General features: G+C 55.8%; 2 protein-coding genes across 4 annotated transcripts; both read right to left on the bottom strand.

Annotated features, from left to right (window-relative positions):
- Positions 1–3,870: 3,870 nt before the first annotated feature.
- On the bottom strand, positions 3,871–8,034 carry LOC120507331 (involucrin-like). Of its 3 annotated transcripts, XM_039719798.1 has the most exons (6): positions 7,914–8,034; positions 6,995–7,162; positions 6,291–6,427; positions 5,633–5,762; positions 4,963–5,111; positions 3,871–4,272 (listed from the first exon to the last, which is right to left on the bottom strand). In XM_039719798.1, exons 2-6 carry the CDS (start codon positions 7,136–7,138, stop codon positions 4,149–4,151), a joined length of 684 nt encoding a protein of 227 aa, XP_039575732.1. In that variant the 5' UTR covers positions 7,139–7,162; positions 7,914–8,034; the 3' UTR covers positions 3,871–4,148. The 3 variants fall into 3 exon arrangements, 1 of the variants encoding a protein (XP_039575732.1); XR_005628731.1 differs by lacking the exon at positions 7,914–8,034 and having other exon boundaries at positions 6,291–6,450; positions 6,995–7,416; XR_005628732.1 differs by lacking the exon at positions 7,914–8,034 and having other exon boundaries at positions 5,633–5,759; positions 6,291–6,450; positions 6,995–7,416.
- A 4,397-nt stretch (positions 8,035–12,431) lies between these two features.
- LOC120507330 (Fc receptor-like protein 4) lies at positions 12,432–15,523 on the bottom strand. The gene is made up of 7 exons (XM_039719797.1): positions 15,511–15,523; positions 14,053–14,073; positions 13,715–13,945; positions 13,340–13,515; positions 13,092–13,220; positions 12,902–12,932; positions 12,432–12,826 (listed from the first exon to the last, which is right to left on the bottom strand). The coding sequence occupies exons 1-7, from the start codon at positions 15,521–15,523 to the stop codon at positions 12,528–12,530; spliced, it is 900 nt and encodes a 299-aa protein (XP_039575731.1). The 3' UTR covers positions 12,432–12,527.
- Positions 15,524–16,295: the final 772 nt, after the last annotated feature.

The following is a 16,295-nucleotide window of genomic DNA, read 5'->3' as shown; positions in this document are numbered from 1 at the left end:
CCCCAGGTTGGTTGGGGGCCCTGTGGTGGTGCAGAAGTTCTGGGGGGTTCAAGGGTGTCTGGAGAGTCCAGGTAGTGTCAGGGGTCCAGTGGAAATCAGGGATGCAGTGGGGATTTGGGGATCCCATGGGTGGTTGGGGCTGCTGAGGTTCCAGGAAGGTTCAGGGGTGCTGGGGTCCCCTCAGTCACCCCCTCCCCTTCTCCTTGCAGCCTCCAGGAAGCCCAGGGACAGGTGAGTGGGTGGCTCCAGCCAGGACTCCTCTTTCCACCTTTCAGAAATGGGAGACCCTTCCAGACCCTCCCTTATCCCCACAGAACTCCCCTGAAGGAAGGAGCAGTGCTGGACCCCCACATCGTGGTCACCAAGCGGGCAGGAGATGAGTAGGATGGGACACAGGGACACGTCACCCACAGGTATCTTCCCCCACCCAGGTCCCCACAACCGGTGTCTCTCCCAGAGTCCCCCTGTTCCACAGACCCCAGGTGACCAACGCAAAGCTGCTGGGATCTCATGGGTGACAGTGGAAACCCCGTGACATCTTTGAGAATGTGCTGTGACACTGGGGGCAGTGGGGGCAATGGCGCTCCCTGCCCAAGGGCACACCCAGTGAATACCCCTGCCCCCAGCTCCCCTGGATGCTCACCATGCCCAGGGGTTTTCTGCACCAAAACTTTACTCAGGTCATTTTCACTTGCCAAATTTGGACCTATGTTAGCTGGAAGCTAACATAATTTTTCAGAGTGAAATCTTATCTAGGAATGGTTCTCCAAGCCCTCACTCTAAAATGAGGTTTGCCAGTAGCTGCAGACCCTGGGGATAGTACAGGATTTAGGGAATTGATAATGCATTGTTTTAAATCACCCTTCTCTCTCTCATGTACTACTAATTGCATCTATTATCTGATTTACTTCTGCTTAGTCTAAGTGTCTTGTTTTGCCACATGTTGGTTTGTTTTTTATGTTGCCTTCAAGTTCATAACAAGAGACACACGTTGTTAAAAAGCATGAGAAGGCAGAGTATGGCTCCTCAAGAATGGTCACACTAGTATTTACCCAAAAAATGTTGAAAGCAAATCAAATAAAATCAGACAGCTGCAAGGAAAAGGGGCGGGTGTGACACCCCGGGACCCCTGAACCTTCCTGGGAACTCAGCAGCACCAAACACCCATGGGTTCCCCAAATCCCCATTGCAGCCCTAATTCCAGCTGGACCCCTGATTCCCCCAGGATTCTCCACGCATGCCTGAACCCCTGCAGAACTTCTGGACGACCACAGGGCCCCCAACCCCCCAGTGGCCCCACCCTCTGAGCCCCCAGAACCCCAAGCCTGGCAGGGAGGGGCATCCCCAAACTCTGACAAAAATGATCCCCCGACATCCCTGCACAGCCCTCCAGGAGCTCCCCAAACCCTCCTGAAGCTCCCCGTGCCACCCAAATATTCCTCAAAGCCCACCCAGGGATGACCCTGGAGCCCAACCTAGACCCTCCAAATTCCCCCCAAATCCCCCAGGATTCCCAGCCGAGGTCACTGCGGGCTCAGTTTCTCCCAGCTCAGGGGCCCTGGGTGCTGCTGGTCTTTGCTCCCACTCTGGGAGCTTCTCCTCACTCCAGGACCCCCATCCTCCCCCATTGTCACCCACCCCAGTGGTGCCACCAGTGACAGCCCCCAATGACAGCCAGGAGCAGGAGCAGGAATGGGATGGTCCTGCTGACATTCAGAGCCACTGCTGGGGACAGAGCGGGGCACACACTGGGGTCACCCTAAACCCCGGGGTTCCTGAAAACCCCGGGCACCCCATGTGACCCAAGGGAGGGCAGGAAATGGGGGTGCTGGAGAAGGAGCTTGTAGGGCTGGGGTTTTTAGGAACTGAGGGTGGTCCCAGGGATTGGGGGGTCCCGGGGGTGGGGGGGCTCAGGAATGGGGTTCTCACAACTTTGGGGGTTCTTAGGGACTGTGGGGGTCCCAGTGGGTGGAGGGCCTGGGAGATGGGGGCATGCAGGGATTTGGGGTCACAGGGATTTGGGGTGCAGGGGTTTGTAACACAGGATTTAGGAGTCACAGGGATTTGGAGTTTGGGGGATTGAGGATCACAGGGATTTAGGATTCGGGGTATTGGGGGTCACAGGGATTTGAGGTTCTGGGGATTTGGGGTTGCAGGGATTTGGGGTCACAGGGACTTGAGGTCCTGGTGATGCGCCACCATCCCTTCCCCACTCCCTTAACTTTTGGGTTGCCCCAGGGTCTCCTCGGGGTGCTCCTGGGCTGGGGAGGCACCTGGGGGGGAGGTCCAGGACCAACCCCAAACCGAAATTTGGGGTGTTTGGGATTTGGGGTGTCTTCTCTCCCTTAAGAAACATTTATGGCCTGAGATTTCAGATGCTCCCACATTTAGGGGGTGAGATTTGGGGTGGTTGGGATTTGGGGTGTTCCCCCATTAATGGGCTGGGATTTGGGGCGTCATCCCACTTATGGGGTGAAATTTGGGGTGTTTGGGATTTGGGGTGTCTTCTCTCCCTTAAGAAACATTTATGGCCTGAGATTTCAGATGCTCCCACATTTAGGGGGTGAGATTTGGGGTGGTTGGGATTTGGGGTGTCCCCCTCCCAAAGAATCTTTTCTTGGGCTGAGATTTGGGGTCCTCACCCTTTAATGGGACTGATATTTGGGGTGTCCTCCCACTTACGGGGTGAGATTTGGGGGGGTTCTTTCACTTAAAGGGCTGTGATTTGGGGTGCCCCCCCCATTTATGGGGTGAAATTTGGGATGATTGGGATTTGGAGTGTGCACCCCATTTATGGCCTGAGATTTGGGTGTTTGGGATTTGTGGTGCCCCCCCTAAAGAAGCATTTATGAGGTGACACTCAGGGGGTGACAGGGGCTGGATGTCACTTGGAGGAGTGGCACAGCTGTCCCCCCCCTACCCCCAGCCTCCCCAGACCACCCCACCCATGTCCCCCCCGTGTCCCTTCCTGTCCCTTCCCCTGTCCCCAAACCCCGGGACCCCCCTGCCCACGCCCTCCCGCCCCCACTGGGATGGAAAACTGGGATTTTTTCCCTTGAAAATGCCAGATTTGGATGGAAATTTGGGATTTCTTTCCCCCTGGAAATGCTGGATTTTGGTGCAAAATTGGGATTTTTCCCTCTGGAAAAGCTGGGTTTGGGTGGAAAATTTGGATTGTTTTCCTCCCCAGAAATTCCAGATTTGGGTGAGAAATTGGGATTTTTTACACAAAAAAGCACCCCCCCTTTTCCAAATTTGGAAGATTCTGGGGGGTCTCCCCCTCACCCAACACACACACCCCCCACCCGGGGGGTTTCTGCCCCCCAAATTCTGACCAAAAACAACCCATGGAAATAAACCAGTTCAAACAAGTGCTCCCAGCTGAACCCAAAAGCTGCAGTTTGGTCCCAAAAGTGGAAGAAGGGTAAAAATCGGGATAAAATATATATAAAATAGAGATTTAAAAGGTAAAAAATAGAGATTAAATGGGGTTTCAAGGGTTAAAATTGGGGTAAAAAATTAGGATATAATGGGTTAAAATAGGGATTAAAATGGGTTAAAATAGGGATTATAAAAATTATTAATAGGAATAAAATGGGGGGAAATGTAGGGATAAAATTGGGATTAAAAGGAGTTAAAAATAGGGACAAAAATAGGTAAAAATAGATAAAATATGGGTAAAAATAGGGCTAAGAAGGGGTGAAAATAGGGATAAAATGGGGCAAAATAGGGATAAAAATGGGTTTTAAAATGGGTTAAAAATACACATTAAAATGGGCTAAAAATTGGGATAATGGGTTTGAAAGTGTTACAAATAAGTGTTTAAAAATTTTAAAATGGGGTAAAAATGGGTTAAAATTAGATGAAAATGGGTTAAAATAGGCATAAAATTCGTAAGAGTAGGGATTAAAAATAGGTAAATATAGGAACTAAAAAGAGAAAAATATGGATAAGAATGGGTTAAAATACATGAAAAGTGGTTAAAAATAGGGATTAACTTTGTTAAAAATAGGGTTTAAAAAGTGTTCAAATAGCGGTAAAATGGGTTAAAATCTATAAAAATGGGTAAAAAAAGAGAAAAAAAATTGGTTCAAATCATGGAAAAAAGGGGAAATGTCCCCCATATCCCTGGGGAATGGCAGCTGGCATCAGGAGGAGGCATCAGCAGGTGATAAGGTAGCATCCGGGTGGCAGCAGGAGGTGGCAGCACTGGCCGTGCCCCAGGCCTTCTTTTCCACCAGGGCACAGTACCTGTTGGGCACCCCGGTGTCCCTGTAGGGGACAGAGTGGCACAAGAGGGGACATCAGTGGTGCCAGGCGGTACCAGGGGTGACAGAGGTGACACAAGAGGTGCCAAGAGATGCCAGGAGGTGACACAGGAGGTGCCAGGATGTGCCAGGAGGTGACACAGGTGACAGAACAGGTCCCAGGAGGTGCCAGGAATTGACAGAGGTGCCAGAGGTGGCACAGCAGGTGACACCGGAGGTGACATCGCCACCCCACACCTGAGGCACTGCAGTTTTTGCTGTCCCAACGCATGTCAGGTGCTCTGCCCGCTCCCGTGCCTGTGCCAGCACCTGGTGTCCCTCCTCCATGGCCAGATGCCTCCTGTGACGTCACTGGGGACAGAGACAGGGGACACTGGGGACGTTGGGGGCATTGTGAACAATGGGAACACTGGGAACACTGGACACAGGGGCAGCTCCTGGCACTGCCAGTCCCGCTGCATTGCCACTTGGCTGCGCTTGGAGGGCAGAGCCTCCTGCAGGGACAGTGGGGACAGTGACAGAGACAGTGGACACTGGGGACATTGGGGACACTGGGGATATTGGGGATATTGGGGACACGGGGGACAGGGATAGCTCCCAGCGCCACCGCTCCAGGACATCCCCAACTGGGGGACAGAGCCCCAGGGAGGTGACAGAACCCCGGGGAGGGGACAGATGTGGCAGTGACACCCACCTGCGCCTCCTGCCAGCCCCGCTCGTGCTCCTGCATGGGCTTTGAGCCGCTCCCCCTCCCGCTGCCCCTCCTGCCGCAGCCGCGCCTGCTCTGCCTCCAGCACCACGTCCCACTCTTGGGGACAGACACCGCTGGGGACAGGGACACAACTGGGGACAGCAACACAGGGACAGGGACACCCTTGAGGGCAGGGACACTGGGACAGAGACACAACTGGGGACAGGGACACAGGGACAGGGACACTGCTGGGGATAGTGATACTGCTGGGGACAGGGACAGGGATATCAGCTGGGGACAGGGACACAGTGGGGGACAGAGCCCTGGGAAGGTGACAAAGCCCCGGAAGATGACAGCACCTGGGGAGGTGATGTAGCCCCAGAAGGTGACAGCGCCTTGGCGAGGGGACAGTGCCCAAAGGAGGTATCCTGCCAACCCCGTCCTCACCCCCTAGGATTCCCCTCCTCAGGCTGCCCCATTCCCAGAAATCCCCATTCCCTGAAGTTTTCCTTCCAAGAAATCCCCATTCCCTGAAATCCCCAGCAGCTCTGTGTCCCCTCCCGCTGATGCCCACATCCCCAAGGCCACCAGAGCCCCGATCCCGCCTTGCACTGCCCCCAACATTTCCGACCCGAATTCCCAAATTCCCAAATTCCTGCCAGGAATCTCCAACCTTGTGATCCTCCCTCTTCATCTGATCCAGGTGCTCCAGGAACCTCCGGCCCTCCTGGAATTTCTGCTTGGCCCTCAGTGCCCACTGCTCCAGCTGCTGCTCCATCTGCTGGAGCACCTCCAGCTTGCTGCTGGGAATTCGGGAAGCATTCGGGGATTACTTGGGAATTATTTGGGAATTATTTGGGAGTTCGGGAATGGAAAAGGTCCTGTCTGGTTCCAGAACGGTGGAGTGCATGGGGTGGGGAAGGGGAAAGGAGGGGAAAAAGGGGGAAGGGGAAATGGGAAAGGGAAAAAGGAAGGGAAAGGAGAAAGGTGGAGACAGGGAAACAGAAAAGGAGGAAAAAGGAGGAAAAAGTGGAAAGGAGAAAGGGGAAGAAGGGAAAAGGAGGGAAAGCAGAAAGAGAAAAGGTGAAAGGGAAAAGAGGGAAGCGGAAAAGAAGGGAAAGGGGAGAAAAGGGGAAAAAGGAAAGGAAAAGAAGAAAGAGGAAAGGGAAGAGGAAGAGGAAAAAGAAAAGAGGGAAAAAACAATGGGGGAAGGAAAAAGTGATAAGGGAAAAGAAGGGAAAAGGCAAAGGGAAGGGGAAAAGGCAAAGGGAAGAGGAAAAGGAAAAGGGGAAATGAAAAGGGAAGCATGGACCTGATGAGCTCTTGCTTACTGCAGCGCTCCAGCTCGTCCTGCAGCTGCAGCTCCTTCTCCCGCTCGCTGTCCATGAGCCGCTCCAGGCGCTGCTCCTCCACCCGCAGCTCCCCCTGGATCTGCCACTTCTCCGCCAGCTGATGGTTCAGGATGGAGCTGCAGTGGGCACCCAGCAGGAACTGTGAGAAATGGGAATGGGAAATGGAATAAGGGACAAGGGAAAGGGAAATGGAAAATGGAAATGGGAGTCCTGGAGCAGCCGCTTCTCTGGCCTGTCCAGGATGGAGCTGCAGCAGGCACTCAGCAGGAGTTGTGGGAAATGGGAATGGGAATGGGAATGGGAATGGGAATGGGAATGGGAATGGGAATGGGAATGGGAAAGGGAGGCCTGGAGCTTCTCCTGCCTGTCCAGAATGGAGCTGCAGCGGGCACTCAGCAGGAGCTGTGGGACTCGGGAATGGGAAAAGGGAAAAGGGGAAAGGGAAAAGGGGAATGGGAAATGGGAAATGGGAAATGGGAAATGGGAAATGGGAAATGGGAATGGGAAATGGGAATTGGAATGGGAAAAGGGAAATGGGAAATGGGAAATGGGAAATGGGAAATGGGAAATGGGAAATGGGAATGGGAAATGGGAATTGGAATGGGAAAAGGGAAATGGGAAAGGGAAAAGAGGAAAAAGGAAAAAAGGGAGAAAAAGAGGAAACGGGAAAGTTCCGACCATACCGAGTTCAGGTGCTGCATCTTATTCTCCTGCTCCAGCCTCATCCCGGCCACACACTCCAGCAGCTCCTGCCACTCCCACTCCTGCTCCTGCTCCAGCTCCGAGTGGGCCCACGCCTCCCGCAGCTCCTCCTGCCACTGCTCCATGCTGCAGGTCTGGCTGTGTGCCTCCTGTGGGACAGGGACAGCGACAATGCTGGGGACACTGCTGGGGACATTCTTTGGGACACTCCTAGGGACAATCCCAGAGCCTACTGTGGGGAAAGGCCTGGGACATCCTGGGACATTTCCGGGCATTCCTGGGGGACATTCCCGGGACATTCCTTGGGGACATTCCCAGGGTCTCCTGCGGGGACAGTCCTGGGACATTCCAGGAGCCCTGGCATGAGGAGATTGGGAAAATCGAGATCAGGAAAATTGGGATTGGGAAAAGGGGGATCAGGAAATTCGGGATTGGGAAATTGAGGCTCAGGGAATCAGGAGATGCCCATGAAAGCCTCATCCTCGTGAGATTTGAGGATTTGCAGCCAGTCTGTGAGCTGCTGTGGAGCCTAAGCCTCCTCCTGGATCCACTGGGATTCCTCTGTGCCAATGATGAGCAAGACCGGGGACCAATCCCTGGGAATTCTGGGGGACATGGACTGGGATCAGGGACACGGGGACAGCTCCTGGTGTCCCCTGTGTCCCTAAATCCCATCTGGATTACCAAATCCCTCCAGGACCCTAAACCCCCTCAGGGTCCTCAAATTCCCCATAGTCCCCAGATTCTCCTGAGTCCCCAAATCCCTCAGGGTCCCCCAATCCCACCTGGGTCTTCAAATCCTCTCCAAGTCTCCAATTCCCTTCTGGGTCCAACTTCTCCCTGAGTCTCCATGGGTCCCCAAATCCCCTCAAGGGGTCCCCACATCCCCCCAAGCCTCACACGAGCTCCTGGACCACGTCCTTGATGAAGTCCCAGATGGTTTTGGGTTTGTCCTGACGTGAGGGCACCAGGCCAGGGGCGGTCCTCACGTCCTGGAGCTGCACGATGGACTTGGAGGGGCTTGAAATCTGTGGGAAAGGATGGGGTGAGACCCCAAAATCACTCTAAAATCATCACACAAATCCACCCTCAAAATCCCCACAAAATCATCCCAAAATTCCCACAAAATCTCATGCCCGGGACCAGTAAAATCAGGATCCAGAAAATCAAGATTAGGAAAAGGAGGATTGAGAAAAGTGAGCAGGAAATTCGGGATCAGGAAAATCTGGATTAGGAAAAGCAGGATCAGGAAATTCGGGGTTGGGAAATCCGGGACTGGGAAATTTGGGATCAGGAAAAGGGGGATCAGGAAATTGGGGCTCAGGGAATCGGGAGATGCCCACAAATGCCGTGTCCTGGCAGGATTTGAGGATCTGCAGCTGGTCCGCAAGCTGCCATGGAGCCCAAGCCTCCTCCTGAATCCGCTGGAATTCCTCGGTGCTGATAATAAGTGAGGCTGGGAGCCAATCTCTGAGAATTCTGGGGGACAGGGACGAGGATCAGGGACACAGGGGAAAAATACCCCAGATTTGGGGGGAAAAAAATTTCAAATTTTAGGGAAAAATACCCTGGATTTTGGAGAAAATAATCCTGAATCTTGGTGGTAAAAAGCCCAAATTTTGAGGAAAATATTCCAGATTTTGGGGGAAAAACTACCAGATTTTCAGAGAAAAAATCCTGAATTTTTTTTTTTTAATGTCCTGAATTTTGGAGAAAAATATTCAGAATTTTCACTGAATGAATCCCGAATTTTTAGTGAAAAATCCCAAATTTTGGGGGAAAGAATCCTGAATTTTGGGGGAAAAAATCCTGGATTTTGGTGGGGAAAATGGCGGATATTGGGAGCCTCACATGAGCTCCCAGATCAGGTCCCCAGTGATGACCCGGATGGTTTTGGCTTTGTCCCGGAGCAAAGGCAGTGCTCCGGGGGCGACGGTGATATCCTGGAGCAGCACGATGGGGCTGAGACGTCCATGGGCTGCAGGAAAGGACAAGTGAGACCCCAAAATCCCCCCAAAATTTCCCCAAAAACTCCTATAAAAATCACCCCCAAGATACCTTAAAAATCCTTTGAAAATCCACCAAAATCAACCCCAAATACACCCCAAACCCCTCAAAATCCCTATCCCAAAATTGCCCCAAATCATCTCTAAATCCCCTCCAAATCCCCCCCCAATCCTCCAAATTTTGTCTAAAATGTCTCCTAAGTCCTCCCAAATCTCCCCAAACTCCCCAAAATCTACACAATATCTCCCCCAAAATCTCACCAGACTTCCCCAAAATCACCTCCAAATCACCCCCAAATCCCCTAAAATCACCCCAAAACCCCTCTTAATTTCCCCACCACCCCCAAAAATCCCCCAACTCACCCCAAAGTCCCCCCCAGGTCACCTCAAAATAACACTAAATCCCCAAAATCACACTAAAATCACCCAAAAATCCCACTGAAATTCCCCTGGTGCCCCCCAGGTCACCTCAAAATAACACTAAATCCCCAAAATCACACTAAAATCACCCAAAAATCCCACTGAAATTCCCCTGGTGCCCCCCAGGTCACCTCAAAATAACACTAAATCCCCAAAATCACACTAAAATCACCCAAAAATCCCACTGAAATTCCCCTGGTGCCCCCCAGGTCACCTCAAAATAACACTAAATCCCCAAAATCACACTAAAATCACCCAAAACTCCCCCTAAAATCCCCCCAGTGCCCAGATCCCCTCTCCTCAGTCCTGCCGACTGCGCCCCGGTGTCTTCTGGTGCCCCCCGGTGCCCCAAACTCCGCACCTGATGCCCAATCTCCTCCTCCGATGCTCTCCCTGGTGCCCCCAGGTTCCCCCAGCTGTCTCCCGGTGCCCCAAACTCCGCACCCGGTGCCAAATCCTCCCTCCCGGTGCCCCCTAAGTGCCCAACACCATACCCAGCACTTTCTGGGTGGGCTCTGAGCCCTGGAGCTGCTGCAGAGCACTGCTGAGCCCGGGGGGGACTGGGGGAGTCTGGGGGAACTGAGGTGTCCCCAGGAGGTTTGAGGGGGTTGGGGACACAGGACGCCGGGATGTGCCCGGGAAGGTTTGGGGGGACACGGGACCCGCTGGATTTGGGGACACAGGACCCCAGGGTGTCCCCAGGATGGCAGGAGGTGAATCCCGGGCAGGGGTGGCTGTCACAACTGTTGCCAGGCCCAGCCGTGGGGAGAGGCAGCGGCTGTAGTGAGCTGTCCCCAATGGACCCCTGCGCGAGTGGTGCTGTCCCCAACGTCCCAAACAGCCCCAGAGCCAAGGGAGGATGTGGGATTGGGGGGTCCTGGAAAGGACAGGGTGAGACCCCAAGATCCCCACCTTGGTACACATTGCCATCGCCCATCCCCACAGCCCAGGATAGTCCCGGCCTTCGCAGCAGAGTGGTGGCCGCGACCCGCGACAGTGACCGGAGGGCAGGACCCCCCTCCTGCAGCGCCGGGGGGTCCCCGAAACCTCCGGCACCTCCCGGTGCCCCCGGCCAGGGCTCTGCAGCAGCTCCAGGGCTCCAACACCACTCAGAGAGCACCGGGTGTGGGGTTTGGGCACAGAGGGGCACCGGGCAGGGCTGGGGATGGAGTGACCTTTAAGGTGGCATTTGGGGACACCCCCGGCTCCCTCCAGGGGCTCTCGGGGCAGTCCTGGTGCCCTCGGCCAGGGCTCTGCAGCAGCTCCGGGGCTCAGACGCTGCTCAGGGAGCTCCAGGTGTAGGGTCTGGGCAACGGGGGCACCGGGGGACACCAGGCAAGGCTGGGGCAGGGATGGGTTGAGCTGGGGTGGGCCCGAGGGGCTTGGCAGCTGCCGGATGGGTGCCCGAGGTGACGGGGCGGCACTGCCGCAGGTCCCCGAGCCCGTGGCCAGTGTCACCGAGAGGGGACAAACAGGGAGCGGCAGCTCCTTCCACTCTGGGAGGGAACCAGTCTGGAAATGCCCCAATTGATCATGTTGTCCCTGTCCCCAAGGGACTGAGGGAGCCTCCAAAATCCTGCAGAATCCAGAACGATCTGCTCAACAACCTGAGCAGGACCCTCCTCCTTCCCAAGCTGAACAAACAAAAACCATTTATCCCGGTTTAATCAAAAAGATGTGTTTTGGGTCCAATAAGAGAAACAAAGGTGCTGTGCCCCCTGGCAATGGGGAAGGGAATGAGGAGCCCCAGGGAGCACAGGGAGCTCTGGAGTCTGGAACCCCCAAACCCAGGCACAGTGGGCACACACAGGAGCTGGGGTGGGGGGACACAGAGGGGGTGTCCTGGGGCAGAGATCACCAGTGCGTCTTCTGCCGCCAGTGCCGCCCAGTGCCGCCCAGTGCCCCCAGTGCCCCCAGTGTCCCCAGTGCCCTCCAGTGCCCTCCAGTGCCCCCCAGTGCCCCAAGTGTCACAGCATGTTCTTGAACTCATGGGGGTCCCTCTGTTCCTCGTGGGGTCCCGACTGCTCCACGTTGGTCTCTTGTGGATCCCGAGGTGCGGCAGGGCCAGGGGACACCCATGGGGGCCCTGAGAGTGACACTGGGGGTGAGGTCCTGGGTCGGAGGTGACACCTGTGGGTGACGTGTCCCTTTCTGCCCCCTGAACAAACCCCCATGCCCTCTTGGTGGGGGTCCAGCACAGCCCCCTCCTCCAGGGGTGTCCTGTGGGGATAAGAGGGGTCTAGGGGGCGTCTGGGAGGGGGAAAGGGGAGTCCTGGCCCGAGCCCCCCACTCACCTGTCCTGGAGCTTCCTGTCAGCTGCAAGGGAAAGGGGAGGGGGTGACTGTGGGGACCACGAGATCCCTGAACCTTCCTGGGACCTCGGAAGCCACAACCACCCACAGGACCCCAAATCCCCACTGCAGCCCTGATTCCCAGTGGATCCCTGATCTCTGCCCCCACTCTGGGGGCTTCCCCTCACTCCAGGATCCCCATCCCCCCCAGTGTCACCCACCCCAGCGGTGCCACCAGTGACAGCCCCCGATGACAGCCAGGAGCAGGAGCAGGAACAGGAGGGTCCTGCCAACATTGACAGCCACTGCTGGGGACAGAGGGGACACATCAGTGCCACCACTCACCTCAGGTGCCTTGGACCCCCCAGTGATGCTGTGTGACCCCACCTGTGAGCCAGGGTGAGCCAGGTGTCACCTCCAGGGCCAGCTCTGGGCTGAGTGCCCGGAACACGCGGTGCCCGTCCTGTCCCAGCTGGTTGGTGGCCACGCACTGGTAGGTGCCCGAATGTCCCACATCGATGTCCCTGAGCTCCAGGAGGGGAGCCCGGGCCACCTCCTGCCCGTTGTGCAGCCACGTGAAGGTGACAGGGGATGAGCCCACCTGCACCGAGCAGTGCAGGGTCATGTTGTCACCTGTGTGCACCTGGTGTGCCAGGGGACCGGGGGTGATGGTGGCATTGGCCACGGGCACTGCGGGGACACAGAGGCAGGGCTGAGGCCACAGGGAGGGGCTGGCAGCTGGCGGCGGTGGGGGGGATAGGGACAGGCGGGATGGGTGTGGTGGGGGATATCAGGGGTCAGGTCACAACATGGAGGGGCGAGGGGACAAAGGGAGTGATGGAAGGACACAAGTAAGGTGTCTGGAGCACATGGACATACCTAGACAGCGGACCCTGCGGGTCTTTGTGTGCTCCCCATGCCCATCCCGTCACGCGGAACCGGGCGCTGCTCTTCCTCACGTTCCCCCCCTCGGAGCGCACCTGGCAGCTGTAATTCCCTGAGTGGGAGACCCCCACGACGGGCACCAGCAGCTGCGGGGACTCCTCTGGAACCCCCACCACCTGCCTGTCATGGTAGAACATGTGCAGGAGGGGGGCTCAAGGCCGCGGGGGGCAGGGGATGCTGAGGCAGCTGAGAGTCAGGGGAGACCCATTGATGGGCTCGGTGGGACCCTCCAGCACCGGCACCAGGAAGAGCTCTTCCTGGAAGAGGGAAGGAGAGGGGAGGTTAGGACTGTGCCTCTGAGTCCACTGGGAAGTGGCTTGGGGGTGTCAGGAGATTGGAGTTGCAGCCTGGGGGTGCTCACTGTGCACTGGCACTGGCACTGGCACTGGTGGTGACTGTGACATTCCTGAGCCCACCTGGCCCCTGCAGCAGTAGAGGCTGCTGTGATTCAGCTGCAGAGGGGACAGGGACAGCTCGGTCCCCGTGAGTGATCCATCCAGATCCGTCACGTCCTGGTAAAATCGCACTCTGGTGACCGGGTTGTCCTGCCAGCCGCGGCAGCGCAGTGTCACCGAGGCTGAACACACTGACCACACCACCACACCAGTAGGTGCCACTCTCAGTGACAGTGACGTAGTCATGTCCTTCCTGTCCCCAAGGCAGCCCGTCCCTGTAGAGGGGACAGGGACAGCTCGGTCCCCGTGAGTGATCCATCCAGATCCGTCACGTCCTGGTAAAATCGCACCCTGGTGACCGGGTTGTCCTGCCAGCCGCGGCAGCGCAGTGTCACCGTGTCCCCCTCCAGCAATGCCTGTGCTGGCACCTGCAGCACAAGTGGGTCTGTGGGTCAAGAGGGGGTCCCATGTCACTGAGATGCTCGAGACAGGTCTGAGATGGGTGCCCATGGCCCAGGGGACACCTCTGTGCAGTGGAGTGCACTGTGGTGTCCCTGTGTGCAGAGCACAGGCTCCCCACCCACAAAGCAGAGCCCACCCAGAACTGTCCGGAGCCACCCTGATCATTTAAGATCCAAATTCACCATCTAAGAGTCTCACGGGGAGGCTGAACACACTGACCACACTGCCACACCAGTAGGTGCCACTATCAGTGACAGTGACGTAGTCATGTCCTTCCTGTCCCCAAGGCAGCCCGTCCCTGTACCATTTGGTGGCACTGTCGGTCCCCGACCCCTGGCAGGTCAGTGTCACCGGTTCCCACAGCACCGCCGGCCTCCAGGGGGGCTCCACGAGGAGCTGGGTGGTCTGGGAACCTGCGGGGGACAGGGGACACCAGTCTGCCAGGGGACACCAGGCTGCCAGTCGCCAGCGTGGGGCTGGGGACAGCGGGGTGAGGCCATGGCATCCACCGAGGACTCACCAGCAAGGCCGAAGGTCTGGGCTGGAAGGGAGAAGGGACAGGGCTCAGTGGGGGTGGCACTGCAGGGACAGCAGCAGGGGGACACGGGGTGTGGGGACTGTCCCCACAAGGTCTCTGTGGGGACACGGGTGTGGCACAGATGCCTCGAGGACAGGGACACAGCAGCCAAGCCATGCTCACCGAGACAACCCTTGGGGGGCTCGGAGGCCCTGGAATGTTGCCAAAAGTACCTGGTGGTTTGACTTTGATCCTTTTAAAGAAATGACACCTGAAGGTGAGGAGATGAGAGAATTTCAGGTCTGAATGGTGAGGGGATGTTATTCACTTGTTAGAACTTAAGTTAGAATGCACTGTACAGGGGGGTTTTATGTGTTGTACAGGCAGGTCTAGAATTCTGTGCATGGATCAGGAGTCCCAAGATGGAGGAATTTGGGCGTGCCCTGTCCTTCTTCTTTCTTCTCCTTGGCATCCATGTTCAGGATGATGTTGGCATGTGTGGATTGGTTCATAGAAAGAGTACACTTGCCAACAAGGGCAGAAAGTATTGGGAATTAAAAGTAAATATCTAATACGTAGTTTTCATTATAAAAGAGACAACCGCCTCGTGGGCGGGAGAGAGTGCCTTTGGCTGTCTTGCTGATCAGACCTCGGCTGGACAGACAGAAAATCTTTGTAGATAAGAAATAATAAACTCAACTGAAGACCTAAAAGCAAGAGTCCAGACTCCTTCTTTGAGAGCGCGGCCTAAACAGAACCACTTTTTCCCGTGCTGGGGCAGAGACAAGTAACAGCCGACCCCGGCAGAAAAAAAAGCCTGCCTGTGGTTTGCTCCACCCTGCAAGAAGCACAAACCTCAAAGGGAGCCCAAACAGTGGCTCTGCGAGGCTCTTTGGTGGTTTTCAGAGCAGGGCTGGCTGGAAAACACCCCTGCAGGGGCAGCTGTGAGGGAACCAGTCCAGAAACGCAGCAATCGATCATTTTGTCCCTTGCAGCAAGGTTCTGAGAGAGCCCCAAAAACCTTGCAAAGAAAACAACAATTTGCTCAACAACCTACCTGGTTTCGTCCTACTTTCAGACTCAAACCTGCACCATTTGGAAGGGCTCAGGAAGAATAATTGCGTTCTGGTTTGCCTGTCAGACAAGAGGGAAAAGTGTGGAAATACCAAGCAGTGACTCTCCCCGTGGCTGTGTTGGGGCTGTGGAGAGTGACCCTGTGTGGATTCCAGGTGTCCCCAAAGCTGCTCCATCCCTGCCCTCCTCACCTGAGTGACAGGCTGGGGGTTGGCAGGAATTGTGGCATAAAGTCACCAGCGGTGCAGCTGTGGACCCAAGAGCTGCCTGGGGTCAGGTGCTGCCTTCCTTCCATTCAGGATCATGGAGAGTGGTCGCGGGTGTTGCGCAGGGCGTGTGCCTGGCCCCAGGACACTGCTACATCGCCACTGGGCACTAGGATCCAACCTGCTGCATTCATGGCTTCTGCCCTCTGCTGCTGGTATTGCCAGGGCCGATTGGTGCCCGTGAGTTTGCAAAAGGAGCGATTTCCCCTCCTGGCTCCTGCCCGAGGCCGCCATGGCCCCTGAGGGGATCGAGCTCGACCGGGGCGCCCCCTGCTGGCCGGGAGTGCTCCATACAGGGCCCCCTGCTGGCCGCGGTTACAACTGCCACAAAATCCAACAGCACTGAGCGGGAGGGAAAGTTCTGGTTTTGTGTTGTTTGTTCTCATCTGGTTTAGAATTTTCCTCATTATTGCTTTTCCTACACTTTTGCCTGGAAACCCCATATGATTTGAAATTAAAAAAGTTTTAGCCATGGGACTTCATTCCAGGAAACATCCTTGGCAGATACTTCTCATTTAAACGAGTTGCCAACTCCTGGGTTCCAGCATGGATGGGACAGACACTCTAAGAGAAGACAGGGTCATTGACTTGGCCACCTCATGCTCTGCCTTTTAAGCCAGTTGGGCCACCAAGGGCTCTCTCCCCAGGTGGCCCTTCTGGTCACCCAGCCACTCAGGAGCTGGCTTTGGCAGAGCATCACACAGTCCCCAGAGTGCCATGGCTGACACACTGATGGACAGATGGGGTCCTGTTTCACCAAAAGCAAGACCTGACCCAGCCCTGCCACACACAGGTGTTCCAAAATGTCTCCAGACATCAAACCTTTCCTGTCTATGACACCCCACCCTGTGCCATGGCTTGACTACGACTGCCCTGGAAAAGGGGGAGGCTCCTGAACCCGCACAG

This window comes from Passer montanus, unplaced genomic scaffold (assembly GCF_014805655.1).
Source record: "Passer montanus isolate IOZ18808 unplaced genomic scaffold, ASM1480565v1 scaffold428, whole genome shotgun sequence".
Classification (NCBI taxonomy): Eukaryota; Metazoa; Chordata; class Aves; order Passeriformes; family Passeridae; genus Passer; species Passer montanus.
This window is presented reverse-complemented; position numbering and strand designations above follow the sequence as displayed.

What these genes read in the sequence shown, in the direction of transcription:
- LOC120507331 (XM_039719798.1), bottom strand. Translation starts at nt 7,138, where the DNA reads ATGGAGCAGTGGCAGGAGGAGCTGCGGGAGGCGTGGGCCCACTCGGAG. An exon ending in AGATGCAGCACCTGAACTCG is followed by an intron (nt 6,428 to 6,994) that starts GTATGGTCGGAA and finishes TGCCCACTGCAG; the next exon opens with CTCCATCCTGAACCATCAGC. An exon ending in GGGGCTGGCAGGAGGCGCAG is followed by an intron (nt 4,273 to 4,962) that starts GTGGGTGTCACT and finishes TGTCCCCTACAG; the next exon opens with GGACACCGGGGTGCCCAACA.
- LOC120507330 (XM_039719797.1), bottom strand. An exon ending in TGTCCCCTCTACAGGGACGG is followed by an intron (nt 13,221 to 13,339) that starts GCTGCCTTGGGG and finishes CGCGGCTGGCAG; the next exon opens with GACAACCCGGTCACCAGAGT. An exon ending in TCTACTGCTGCAGGGGCCAG is followed by an intron (nt 12,933 to 13,091) that starts GTGGGCTCAGGA and finishes TCCCTCTTCCAG; the next exon opens with GAAGAGCTCTTCCTGGTGCC.